The 13,975-nt window shown below is 46.1% G+C and overlaps 2 protein-coding genes across 4 annotated transcripts; one reads left to right on the forward strand and one right to left on the reverse strand.

Annotated features, from left to right (window-relative positions):
- Positions 1 to 661: 661 nt before the first annotated feature.
- cntd1 (cyclin N-terminal domain containing 1) lies at positions 662 to 3,324 on the forward strand. Of its 3 annotated transcripts, none has more exons than XM_062527033.1 (7): positions 662 to 956; positions 1,108 to 1,183; positions 1,341 to 1,515; positions 1,997 to 2,159; positions 2,418 to 2,562; positions 2,752 to 2,848; positions 3,099 to 3,324. In XM_062527033.1, exons 1-7 carry the CDS (start codon positions 782 to 784, stop codon positions 3,297 to 3,299), a joined length of 1,032 nt encoding a protein of 343 aa, XP_062383017.1. In that variant the 5' UTR covers positions 662 to 781; the 3' UTR covers positions 3,300 to 3,324. The 3 variants fall into 3 exon arrangements, with proteins under 3 accessions (XP_062383017.1, XP_062383019.1, XP_062383020.1); XM_062527035.1 differs by having other exon boundaries at positions 3,121 to 3,324; XM_062527036.1 differs by lacking the exon at positions 1,108 to 1,183 and having other exon boundaries at positions 662 to 839.
- A 542-nt stretch (positions 3,325 to 3,866) lies between these two features.
- On the reverse strand, positions 3,867 to 12,475 carry LOC134070537 (uncharacterized). Its single transcript, XM_062526919.1, has 9 exons — positions 12,412 to 12,475; positions 12,050 to 12,181; positions 11,818 to 11,967; positions 11,405 to 11,567; positions 9,711 to 11,250; positions 8,056 to 8,225; positions 7,444 to 7,553; positions 6,118 to 6,219; positions 3,867 to 4,045 (listed from the first exon to the last, which is right to left on the reverse strand). Exons 1-9 carry the CDS (start codon positions 12,415 to 12,417, stop codon positions 3,908 to 3,910), a joined length of 2,511 nt encoding a protein of 836 aa, XP_062382903.1. The 5' UTR covers positions 12,418 to 12,475; the 3' UTR covers positions 3,867 to 3,907.
- Between the last annotated feature and the right edge of the window lie 1,500 nt (positions 12,476 to 13,975).

The following is a 13,975-nucleotide window of genomic DNA, read 5'->3' on the forward strand; positions in this document are numbered from 1 at the left end:
ACGTGTACGGATACGTGTGGAGTGTTTCACACGTTCTTTCCGTTGATTTCGTCCGTACTTTGACATGAAATTGAGGAGCTTATGATTACGGATGAAACGGATGAAACGTTGCAATACCGAACACTACCACAGGAATATCACACGAAAAAGTGGGGGCGCTATGCATTCACACGTAAAATACGGACGGAGGTATGAATACACCACCGGATAGAACGTGCGTACAAAATACGGACGTAAATTGCCATACGTTGACCATGAATGGGCCTTAAGCCACATACATACAACACACTGCCCCCCCCCCCCCCCCCCCCCCCCCTTCCCTCACCTTCCTCTGTCCACAACTGTTTGTAAATTTGTCTTGCTTTTGCATGCACTGGTAATTTCCTCGAAATTACGTTTTCTAGTTTTTATTTTTTACCTGATTTGGAGATAACAAAGAAGTGTACGGCAACTTAGGAAAACCTTTACTGTCCATGAATACACATTCGTAGCACTGGTTTAACACATGTGTAATTGTAACAGTTGATCCATGATATGACAATATAACGATGATAGTTTGTGTTCCGCCGCAATACGCATGCGCAGGAGTTAAGTGGAATGATTTGTGTGGATAGCGCGCCACCTGTCGCGTAGCTAGGATACTGAAACGTCTGCAGTTTGGGTGAGGAACAGATGCGTGAATTTCCCACACACGCACTACCTATTTTATCCTAGGGCGATAAGTTATATAACTTTCAACCTTCTTTGTTTACCAGTCCTGCTCAAAGTGAATTTTAGCATTATGTCAACTAGGCCCTTGTCATCATTTTCATCTGAGCATCAAAGAAATCTCAAATTTGGTGAGGCAACATTTGAGATTCTGTCTGATTTTCTCACCAATATCAACAACAAAAACAGACTGAACTTGGAGAGCCTATCAGCTAACTGTGGACATTTCAAGAAAAAAGAATTGGTCGGTAGGTAGGCTAGGCTACTAGTGGCCACTTTAACCAGGGCTAAACAGATATCGACCTCATTTAGTTTGGTGTGCATATATGGTAATTGAGTTAATCTACTGGCCATAACATTATAACGTTTGCTCTTCTCTTTGTGATTGTTCTCTATCAGAATATATCTTCCTTCTCTGTAAGGAGTTTAAACTCGACCCATTGGTTGGATATCATGCTGTTGAGATACTGGAGAGGTGGGACAGTAGCCTATGCCATAAATCTGTGTCTGAAGTCTGTCTGTGAAAGTTCACATTTCTTCCTCTTGATTGCTGACTGTTACTGTCTCTCCTCAATACCTCTAAAGTAATGTCTCTTATAACACTCCAGGTTTCTATCCTATTCTAATTCCAGGTTTATGATCAAGCACATTGAGGATCTGCTGTCTGTACCCACTGCTCAAGGTGCCAGTGCTGGTGGTGGAGATGAAAATATGGAGGAGCTGGTCTTCCAAAGCATCAGGCCAAAGTTCTCCTTGATCATCCTCTCCTGTGTTCAACTGGCTAGTAAGCTGTCGCTGCACTGTAAGGTAAGCTATGTGTTCTCAGCACAGCTGGCAGAGTGACATATGTAGGCTAAATATGTATATAAAAAAATATTAAAAGATCATTCATACTTCATGTTTTGATATGATTTTCCCACAAATAGGAATAATATTTAATCCATGTTTTTGACATTTGAGACTTGACATCATGTTTTGTCTTGATATGACATCATGAACGTGTCTTGATGAACTGATTAGAAGAAGTCTATTTTTTAAGCCATCGCACAATAGGGCTCCAGGTAGACAAATGTTGGAATTCTCATTCAAGGCTTTGTCTTTCAAACTAGAGACCCATACTATTTTGCTTTGGATAAGAGTGTCCACCGAATGGCGAAATTACTGAGGTGTTTTATCAAAACTTTTTTGAAGTATATGTACATTTGTACACATGTACAAGTACATTTTGTGCTGACAATATGCTGAAAAGTAGATCTAATTTTGTAAGCGACTGTGTTCTCACCTGCAGATTGTGGACAACAACATCGCTATGAGGTTTTTGCAGTCGGCCGGCTACTCCATCACCAAAGACACACTCATGAGCTCAGAACTGGTGGTGCTGAAAACGCTGAACTTCAATCTGAGTGCTACCAATCCACTGACATATGTGGAGACGCTTCTGGAAGTCTTAAGTGAGTTTCTCCCTCTGAATATTCTTCCTCTCTTTCTCTCTCTCTCTGTCTATAAAGTATAGCCATCTCTGGTAAGTCCAATAACAATATAGGAAAAAAAAAAAAAATCCAATATACATCAAAATTAGCGAATTGTACTTTTTCTTTTTAGAGATTTATTACAGGCTGATTATTTTAATAGGCTAGTGGTGTACAGTAGTAGCCAGCTCTTAAACTGTGAGAACTGGACTACCACAGAGGTACTGCATGTCTCCGCAGGTCACAATGAGTGCTCGATGGCACTAGAAGACATGCACCACGTGTGCAAGGCAGTGTTGCAGTTTACATTTCTCCAAAGGACATCCATCTACCAAGCACTCCTCACGGTGGTCACTAGGGGCACTGTCAGACCACAAGAGCACAGGTATCGAATGTGTGTGTGTGTGTGAGTTCCAATACCTCCATGGTGTGTTCACTAGCAGCATCCAAGCCATGTGCTCAGAGCGACTCAGAGCGTTTTTGAGTCACATTGGATGTTATCTGCTGAAAAAGATCAACTGTCTCTCACCTTCTCTGTGTGTGTGTGTGTGTGTGTGTGTGTGTGTGTGGACAGAGAGAAGTTTGTAGCTGTGACAGAAGACTGCATGCTGCTGGGGGTTGGTGTCGTTGCTGCTGCTGCGTTCATCCTCGACTTCTCTACCTGGGAGCAGGTGTGTAACGTGTATCCTCAATAACTCGCCAATCTCAGGGCCTTCTAAAAGAGCAGAGTCCTGCAACGCTTACTCTTGTGGTTTTCCTTAGTGTGTATACATTTGCTTAATTTTATATTTCATTTTATATTAAATTCTTGCTAAATTTGTTGACCAAACTGGTTGTACACTGTAATGTGAAGCTCGGAAGTCAACGTTTTTAACCAAGATTTCTACCAAAATAGTCTTTAATGAGTGTGGTGTTGTTCAGTGTGGTGTGCTTGGTGTTGTAGGTGGTGCAGGAGCTAAGCTTAATCACAGGGATTTCAATTCAGAGCACCATGGAGTTTGCATATGTGATACTGATGCATGTGACAAACAACTCGGATACGCTGGTTTGAGGGCCAACAACAGGGCCAGAGCACAACTCCAAAGGCCATCTCTCCCATGTTCTGGAATAGAAGTTCTGTGAAGTGGAATGTGTTCGGAGTTCTGTGCCATAGTTCTAGAGCAGGAACAGGCACATATTATTGGTTGGCAAAAATGTTGTGTCATGTTTCGGTTAGTGAACATTTCACTATATTTCTTGTCTTCCTCAGCAGCATTTGTACCATGATATCATGTGCTGCTTAGAGATACTCAGACTGAAAAGCATCTAAGACATTAAGATGAGGAAACATTAAGCAATGTTTACATTACGTTTACTCCATAGACCGTATAAATAGATACGTATGTATACATCAATGGTGTAATCAGATAGAAAAACACAGAAGTAAAGAGACTGATTGTAAACTTCATTCAAGACTTGAGCATTTTATTTTCCCAACAAAAGCTGTATCAAATGTACAGGCATTATTGCATGAAAGTTTTTGTTCGCTTGCTGTGAAGAGCAGTATAAATATAATATAAATACCATAAATAGAATATCATATAAATTCATTAAATACATAAAGGTACAACTTTGCCTTTCATTGTGTTCCCTTAACAAATAAACAAACAAACAAACAAACAAGCCAACAGACAAACACACAGACTGGAAAAAGATACCAAACTCATTTTTAATAGCTTTATCCTCACACCTCAGCGAGGAGACTGGGACTCTGAGTCTGATGACGTCCAGCCCCTGGAGGCGAACGCGAGTGGTCCTCGTCCTCGTCCTCGTCCCTGCCCCGCGGTCCTGTCCACATCAGAGCCGCGCTCCCTCCTCTGACGCAAGTCCTGCCAATCAATCAATCAATCAATCAGGAGACGGCGAGGATTAGAGCGCACCTGAGTTACGTCAGGGTTGCACTTTTTTGCTCGGAGACTCGTGCGGAAGTTTTGTGCCCCGAGCAGAGCCATAGAGAGAGAGAGTTGCGACACGCTTTGATGTCGCCGCCACGCGATCAAATGTTCCAAAAAACCTGCACTGAATGGCTGAATTGCAGGAGGGTGGGATGTACTTCTAGATGCGGGAAGGTGTAATCAATTAACTCATTGACTACTGACCAAAAGATTGGCTGTAAACAGTTCCAAAAGTCCCATAACGAGGAAATAGCCTGGAAAAAGCGCTGCCATTTTTTCCTATGGAGGTCTACGGGAGTGTCGCCACTCTGTTTTATATACCGCTCTGGCCCCGAGGTGTCCGACTTGACGTCACTATCATATTCTCCAACCACGATGGCCTCCCTTGCAACAACACAAGGTGAATTTCACTGTCGTTAGAAATAGGCACGGTAATTTGTAACTAAATTAACAACACAGATAGAAAGACTCGCCCGAGACATTTTCCTTCTTGCTCAACCATAGTAAGCAGTTCTAATAACGTATTCATGCGTTTCCTGTATTTATTTTTTCCGAACTGATCTCATGAACACACTTTTTTCGGAGGTCGGGACTTTTTAAAGGCGAGTTTACGAGTGGCATGAAGGCAGTACGAACACGGACCAGAAGATAAGCGTTCGTAGAGAGTGTGTGCTGTACTGCACAAAATATCAATTCATGAGTTTAATCAGGTCCCTTGTCACAGGTGCATTAATCAAGCACCGTGCAGTTGGCATTCATAATCTGTGTGCTTGATTTTATACACCTGTGGAAAGGGACCTGATGAAACCCATGAATAGAAGACTGCCCTCTCTTTCGCTCTCATGCTCTCTGTAATGCATATTTGCCTGGCGTAGCCAGTGGCGCCACAGCCCCCTCTGTCTCTCTCTGTCTCTCTCTGTCTCTCTCCCTCTCTCCTGGTGTAGCCAGTTTCATGAGGGCAGCGTAGTGTTGCAGCATGTGTTCCAGAAACAGTGCAGATACATCCGCTCTGTTCAGTGTAACTCTGCTGTTGCGTTAGCGCTGCCTACGTTAGGCTACAGGCTACAGCCCCAACAGCTCAGCTCAGTGTTCAGTGTAACTCTGCTGTTGCGTTAGCACTGCCTACGTTAGGCTACAGGCTACAGCCCCAACAGCTCAGCTCAGTATTCAGTGTAACGTTAGCGCTACCTACGTTAGGCTACAGGCTACAGCCCCAACAGCTCAGCTCAGTGTTCAGTGTAACTCTGCTGTTACGTTAGCGCTACCTACGTTAGGCCACAGGCTACAGCCCCAACAGCTCAGCCCAGCTCAGCTCAGAAACAACACTCTGGACACACTCAATAGAGATCCAGCTGGTCAGGTAGATATTCAGTCAGATCTATCAATGGAGGTGGTTGAATACATTGAAAGATGTTTTGAAAAACAGGTCAAATAACAGGTTTGTCCAACAAACATTAAGTATTGCTTCAACAAGAGGATCCCTTTTATCAGGTCATGTGTGAATATTAAATCATTGAAACCTACACTGACCAATGTCTCTCTTGAAGGAAAATCATTTCAAGGTTGTAGTCCTGTGTTATTACAATGAAACAATTGATGGGCGAATCTCCATGGACAGTGCCATTGGTGTTGTGGTGGTTGCTTGTCTTGGTGGTTTGTGTGGTGGTTTTGGTTGTTGTGCTGTGGTTGTTGTGAAGGTTGTGGTGGGTTGTGTTGTGGTTGCTGTGGTGGTTTGTGTTGTTGGTTGTGGTGGTTTGTGTTGTGCTTGTTGTGGTGGTTTGTGTTATTGGTTGTTTTTGTGGTTTGTGTTGTGGTTGTTGTGGTGGTTTGTGTTGTGGGTGTTGTGGTTGTTGTGGTGGTTTGTGCTGTGGTTGTTGTGGTTGTTATGGTGGTTTGTGTTGTGGTTGTTATGGTTGTTTGTGTTGTGGTTGTTGTGGTTGATATGGTGGTTTGTGTTGTGGTTGTTGTGGTTGTTATGGTGGCGGCGGCCGCGGCCTGTGTCTGACCTGAGCGACGGCGGTGTTGTGAGCCTGGATGGCCATCATGAGGCCAGAGAAGCGCTCCTGGAGCAGCAGCAGCAGGTGCAGGTCTGGGCTGCCACGGCCCCTCTGAGGGGGGACAAGAGGCATGCAGCAGCGCACTCTTAACAAGGGTTCTTGGGGTGCTATATGGTTCTATATGGTGCTATATGGTTCTATATGGTGCTACATGGTTACGGTTATGGTTGCTTAGCAGGCGCCTTTGTCCAAAGCGACATACAAACAAAAAATGCAATAATTACATTTAGCAGTTGATCAGACTAGTGTCAACTAAAGAGAATAGCAACATAAACAAATATAAACATAATCAATATAAGCAAAGCTAATGAAATAAACAATGACTAAATAGGAGAATAGTAAATGAACAAGTCAATCAATCAATTATAATAACAATAACTATGGAATAATGAGCAATAATTAAAAAAAATGGACATTTAATCAATGGCCTAATGGAAACAAAAGAACGCTATAAAACGATATACAGTATAGAATCATGCAGGCTTTAAAGAGGACATAGAATGGATGAATTGAGTATTGTACTGTGTTCTCTGATATTAACATGTTCAACTTTGATTTATAAAAAATAAACTCAATTGCAATTTTACAAGCCCAAATAAAACCTAATATTTAGGCTGGGTCTTTTGACTAAAAGCATTTTAGAGGTGCCCTCTTTGGCAACCACAATTGAACTGCAATGGCATTTTTTAGTGTCTATTTCTAAGTTCAAGATTTTCATATGAAGGAAGGCACAACCATGCTTCATGTTCATGACAGCTCTTTGGTTATGCACAACAATTCATCAAAACCAAGACAAAAATGGTTCCCATTCTATGTCTCCTTTAAAGAGCCATCTAGGGGTGGCATATGAAGTATGCAATAGAACCGTCTTTTTCTAAGCGTGTAGCAGAGGTTATTTGGTTTTCTCCCACATTTAGTTCCAGTGTCTGCCAAACTACAGTGTCATAGAGTACCGAAGCCATGACGTATAGCGTAGTCAAGGCAGCAATTTCACTGGATCTAAAACAAATCAATCTAATCTAAAGCCTACATTTAAAAACGATCTATGAGGAAGAAACAATGACACGTGTCTTAGTACTGTCGATGCCGCTTTGAATGGTTGTTTAGATCCAGTGCCACTGCGGTCATGGAAACGGAATGTCACACTTGGGTAAAGTGGTAGATCTAAAGAGCCCACAGCTATTCTATGCTGATGACTGTGGTTGCCAGGTATTCAGTGTTAACCGCTCTGGACAGGCATGACAAGCTCGTTTGGCTTACGTATGCGGGGCCCACCTGCACTTGTGCATTCTGACGGAAACACTCGTCCAGATCAAAGTCGTTCAGGTCCAGTTTCAGAGTCCCCTTACACAACTCACAGGTTGTCACCGCGGGCATGTAGGCACCTACACACACACACACACACACACACACACACACACACACACACACACACACACACACACACACACACACACACACACACACATACATACACACAAACACAAACACAGACAACATATCAGCAAGGTCAAAGAACACACTCAGCATTGCAACCAGCCTACTTTGTGTACGTACAAATGTGCAACACATACAATAATGTATGCTAGTGCTCTCTCTCTCTCTCTCTCTCTCTCATGCTCTCTCTCAACCCAGACCAGTGGGTCATTGTTTTTGTTTAACCCTTCCCTGCTTCTCGACTTCCCTTTTGTTTTTTTCCCTGGTCACTGTCCAGTTGAGTGACACACACAGGCACGCGCGCGCACACACACACACACTCACACACACACACACACACACACACACACACACACACACACACACACATAAACACACACACACACACACACACGCACGCACACACACACACACACACACACACACGCACACACACACACACACACACACCTGACTCTATCTTGGTCTCTATCCACTTCTTGAGGCAGTCGTGGTGGATGTACTGCAGGCTGCCGGAGCACTGGCAGGGGGAGAGCAGGGGGTTGGTGAGGGAGCCGGCCCCACACTGGCAGATACGGCACTGGTCCCCCTCCTCCTCCTCGTCAGACTCCTCCAGCAAACTAAACACAGAGGGACGCACACACGCAGACAGACAGACAGACAGACAGTCAGAGAGACAGGCAGAGAGAGAGACAGACAGATAGTCAGTAAGAGAGACAGATAGAAAACCAGAGGAACTCCAAGGCACTCTCATGTAACAAAAGTTAAAAAGCCTTTATTGTAGCGGCTCGGTCACATTAAACCTTTTAAAAAAGAGAGACAGATAGATTGATAGTCAGTCGGACAGATTGTAAGTCAGAGACACACATGCACTCACCCCTACCTATCATCCTAGTATTATTTCTAGTTTATTCTGTCCTCACATGTTTATACATTGCATGCTGCATCTCTGTTTTCTTTCTATTGTGATACTACTGTGCTAGCTTTGGCAAAACTGTGCTACACATCCCTCTACTCAGCTGCACAATCAGTGAGCTACAAGAACCCATCAAATGTACAAAAAGGTTGTAGCCTGGATACAGCCAATCCCATTCACTCCTTTCTGTGCCCCTGAGACAAAGTGTGGCTTTGGGATGTGTTCCTGTTTCCTGTTTACATGGACTGTGTACAAACTGTACGGTTGAACAGCCTGTTAGTCACTCACTCACTCTCACACAAACATTTCCTCTCACACAGAAAACACACCTGCCTGCAGGTAATAAATATGCATTAGGTCGGAGAATACGTAGGCCACAGACAAAACGAGAGAGGGTGGGAGAGAACAGAGAGGTGGGGGAGAGAGGCCATGGGCACCAGTGTGTGGTGGAACATCATGGCTACCCAATTCAGTGTCTAGAGTGTCTGGAGGTTTACTATGCCTTAGAAACAACTTCAGAGTTGGGGTTTTTCATTCCACTGCTTGGCACACAGCTGACACACACACGCACACACACACACACACACACACACGCACACACATGCACGCACACACACACACACACACACACACACACAGACAGCGTAACCCTAGCTGTCCAAGAGATTTAGAGGCTGAAGTAAAAGAGCTCAGTCCCAAGGCATGGGCAGGGCAGCTGCCTGACTGGGCTACATTGTCACTTCTATTGTGGTCAGTTTGGTGACCTCTGCAGCCCGCCTGAGATTGACTGCATACTTCGAATGCACACACACACACACACACACACACACACACACACACACACAGAGGACAAATTGTGTTTGCTTGGTGTGTCTTTTTTAGTATGAAAAGGGTGTAATATGAAACATTTAAATACAATTACCGTTATATAATATTATTATTAGTGGTAGTAGCAGGAATAGTAGGTGATAGTAATAGACTAGTAGTAATAGTAGTACTACTAATAGGTGTAGAAGGAGTAAGCTCTTATGAATAAGTACTTTATATCTCACCTCTGCGTTATCCTGCGTAGTGTTCTACCACTAGTGAGCTCTTATGAATAAGTACTTTATATCTCACCTCTGCGTTATCCTGCGTAGTGTACTACTACCACTAGTAAGCTCTTATGAATAAGTACTTTAAATCTCACCTCTGCGTTATCCTGCGTAGTGTTTCCGGGTCGGCTTGTGGTCTGGCCTCTGGAGCGCTAGCTGTGTTTCCATCTGCACTGGCGCTACCCCCCTGGTTTTCATCATGCCCATTCCCAGAGCTATTCCCACTGTCATTCCCAGAGCTATTCCCACTGTTATTCCCAGAGTCATTCCCACTGTTACTCCCGTGCCCGTCGACCCTGTGGATGCCCTGAAGCTCGTGCCCGTCGACCCTGTGGATGCCCTGGAGCTCGTGCCGCATCTCCCGCATGGCCACCAGCGCCATGCTCAGCTGGTCCATGATGGCCAGCGCCTCCATGTGCGATGCCACCCTGCGTGGCGCCGGCGGGGATGGCGTGCCGCTCTCTGTGCCCTCTACGCTGCTGCTGCTGCTGCCGTCGCCGTCTCCGCCCTGGGCACCGCCAGCCTGGAGAGGGGAGGCCCCGGGTGTGCTCAGCCGACCCAGCCAGGGAGGCTCGTTCCTGGGGACGAGCTCGAGGCTGATGGGCCTTCTGCCGCCGCTGCTGACGAGTGGGTCCAGATGTGACGAGAAGTTGTTCCTGGTGGCGGAGGCGAATGCCGGGGTGTCGTTGGCGGCGAGGCTGACTTCGGGGATGGGCTCCAGCATCGGCATGGCGGCGTACGCGTCTGCGTCGAGGGTTCTTCTCGCCGGCGCTCCACGAGGGCCCGCGTCCCGGCTCGTAGGCTCGTCGTCGACGGCTCCGCGAGAAGAGACGACTGACGCCGCGGACGCCGGCGCTAACGGGACGAGATAGGGCCGAGACAGGGGGCCTCTCCACCTCACCACCCCCGCACCTCGCCCCAGATGCCCAGCCTGCCAGGTGCTCAGCTCCTCCTCCAGGTCCTCCTCGTCCTCCGACTCGGATGTGATGGGCTCCAGGCAGGGGGGTTCCCTGAGGAACGCGTCCAGAGATGAGGCCCTCGTTCTGGGGGAGAGGTCCAACGCCGGGCCCCTACGGGACATGGAGGTGGAACTGCTGCTGCTGCTGCTGAAGGAGAACGGGGTGCTCAGAGGCGACTCTGTCAGCTGATTGGAGGACAGGCAGGAGTCCGTGGAGACGCTGCAGGCAGAGAAGATGCTGCTGCTGATGCTGTGGCGACGATCGGGCCCACTGCTGTCATCCGTCTCCTCTTCCTCCTCCTCCTCCTCCTCCTCCTCCTCCCGAATGGTGCTGCCGCCGCTGCTACTGCTGCTGTCGGACAAGTCCCAGATGTTTGAGAAGCTCTGCCGGCTGGTGTCGGACGACTCGGACGACGTCCAAGAGAAGCTGGACCCGAGTGAAGGCAGGCGAGGCCAGGCCCGGGTCAAGTGCTCGTTGAGAAGCATGTGAGGAGGCGCTCTGCTGTGGGTCGAGGGAGGTTTGATCTGACCGAATGCACGGGAAGAGGTTTCCGCCTCGTTTGAGGCGTACTGAAAGTGGTCTTCTTGGTAACGGGCCGAACTACCAAGCGCTAATGGTGTTCTACCCTTTGCTCTCACGCACTTGTTATTGTGAGCTGACAGGGAATCCTCCTTACCTGGAACACAGAGTATAAAGCATGTGAGTGCCTCTCTCTAAATATTCTTTTCCCTTATATTGTCTTTTCTGAGGCAATCTTTCTTTCACGGTAATACCCTCAATATAATCCCATACCATGACATAACTAGTATTGTGCAAGTAAGGTAACTCACTCAAACATGTATTCCCGGAGTGCTTGTTGTGTCTATGTTGCTTTGTTGTTTGAGGTGCCCTCAGCTCTGAAGACTGCCTCGGGGCTCTTCTCGTTATGTCTGGCAACCTTGATCCTGAGTTTCTGCTGGATGAATTACTGCTATCTGATGTGCTGGATAGTGTCTGTGGAAGACAGAATGGATCAAAATAGACCTTTTTGCTCTTGATGGTGAAGGGTGTGACTTCTTGTCACAATAATCTTATAAAAAAAAACTGAATGAGTGAGCCAGCAATGACAAGTCTGTGGTCGACCTTTAGGCTAGTGTTTGTTGTTAGCTAGAACTACAGAAGGCTGTCAACCATTTTTAATTCCTTCATCCATAGTATGAAACATCTACATATATTCTCGTTCAAAGGTGAAAGTAAGCTATACCTTTCTGGTCTCTGGTTTTCCCACAGCCCAGGGTCTGTCATAACTTCTGGTCTTGAACTTGTCAGACGTGGAGGGGGTCGTCTTGACTTTTCGAGCCGCTCGCCTTACCTCAGCATCTTCCCTGTCCCGTTCGCGCGTGCGCAATCTCTCCTACGAACCAGTCGTCAGATGACTTAACAACAAAACTTTGAAACATTAGTTATCAAGAAAATGTATAACTTTGTATATGTACCTTATGTTCCGCGTCTATTCTCTTCCTCATGTCACGCATGTGATCAGCATTGGTGAGATTTTCAGCCATACGCTTTTCCCAAGAGCAAGCCATTGTTTGTGGTGTGTCAGGGGACGGGAGACAACAAAATAGCTGTGTATGAAATGAAAAGACTGTATTTTTTACTCTTTTCCGTTAGCTCATAGTTCAAGATTTAGCAGAACAGTTTAGGATAGCATAACTTATCTAAAGTCACCTGTAACATGTACCGTAGAGTTACGTAATGCAAGGTATATCTGTGTGGATAGCGACAGCTACATAACAATAGTCAGATTAATATCGTATGATAATTGTCAAAGACTCTGTAATAGTTATTGTCTTACTGTCATATCACTTGAAGCCCAGAACAAATGGAAGATCCATAGTTGTGTTGATAGCTGCCGCACATGAAACTTACATCTACTTCCGCAGATTATGTGATCCTGTTTTCAAACGCGTCTTTCGCGTCTCCATGGATACAGTGGGCGTTCTCTGTATCATGATGTGTGTTTCATAGACATAGCTACAGTCTATTTATGGTGTGTGTTAAGTGTTTAAAGATAGATAGGCCTGGCGAAAACCTCATTTTCACTCAACATGGCTAACACTGACATTCTATTTATAGCTTAAAATGAATTGGCATGCACTGTAGCCAAATACAGGCAGGTAGGCCTCCACATTTGGGTAGGCTAGTTAGGCTTCTTTGCAAGTCCATGAACATCCCATGATCCAACCACAAGGACACCAAAATGCTTGGAGAGCCTCCATCAGCTCCATGCGGTCACCATGGCAACGGAGCCCTTTCACCAGTCACTGGGGAATTCCTCTTTTTTTCACCCCCCTCCTTCTTCCTCCTCGCATCACTTGCCAAATAAGCAAGTCAGCTCTTTGGAGGCCTGCTTTTTTTTGGTGCGTCTCCCAGGCAACTGGTTGCTACGCTGGCACTGTTGCTATGTTGATGATTGTGCGGAGAGGACAGATGTATTCTCTCTTGTGGGGAGGCTGAGGGGACACGGACGCATTCCGCAACACCCACAGTAGCATTGTGTAACGTTCAATGCATTCAAAACCCATCACGCATTCCTGCGCAATTGCTCTTCACTCTACATCTAAATAAATGTCTCCATATGCCCCTTTGTTGAGGTTGATGAGATAGGCTTGGTCTACTACTTAGCCTACACGTCACCACTGCCTGACTGATAGGCCCAGGTGATAGCTGGAGGATATTACCCCGCTCAACTTGCCTCGGTGGGTCAGCAGAGAGGTGGTCACCTTAAATTGTTCGCGGTGGATGAGTTTCTCATCTTTTTCATCTGCGACACTAACATTCCCTCGCTCCCACTCGGCCCCAGGGGGGAGGGGTGGTGTGTGCGTGTGTGTGTGTGTGCGAATGGTGCAATCACAAAGATAACCCCCCAGGTGAATCGCTTTCCTCTGCTGAATGACTTTCTGAATGGCTTTTGAATGGGGCAGTGAGCTGTGTGATCTGGCGGAGGGAAAGAAGATGGAAGGGATCCACAAGCAAATTGTTTAGATTGCTTAACATTCAGGCATCTCTGCATCCACCCAGGACAGGCATCTTCACACTGAGCCCCGGACATAAAGAACTGCAGATAGGGGGACATCATTTTCCAAACTGGTCTCTCATCCACACACGGCAGTACCACGGCAGACCTCTGCATGGGCATCCATTGCCACTCTAAAAAATAAAGGTGCTTAAATGGTTCTTTAATTCTCTGGATGGTTCCATACTCACAGAGAGTCAAAACTCTGTGTTGAACCATTACATCAGGTGAAACTGTTGCTGCCTCGATGGTTCTTTGAAGCACTGAAAAAGGTTCTGGCCCCATTCTTTTTTAGAGTGTGGGTCATTGGCTCCATGTTTTTACCCCCACGATGGGGCGTCTG

The sequence above is a fragment of the Sardina pilchardus genome, chromosome 22 (genome assembly GCF_963854185.1).
Source record: "Sardina pilchardus chromosome 22, fSarPil1.1, whole genome shotgun sequence".
Taxonomy (NCBI): domain Eukaryota; kingdom Metazoa; phylum Chordata; class Actinopteri; order Clupeiformes; family Clupeidae; genus Sardina; species Sardina pilchardus.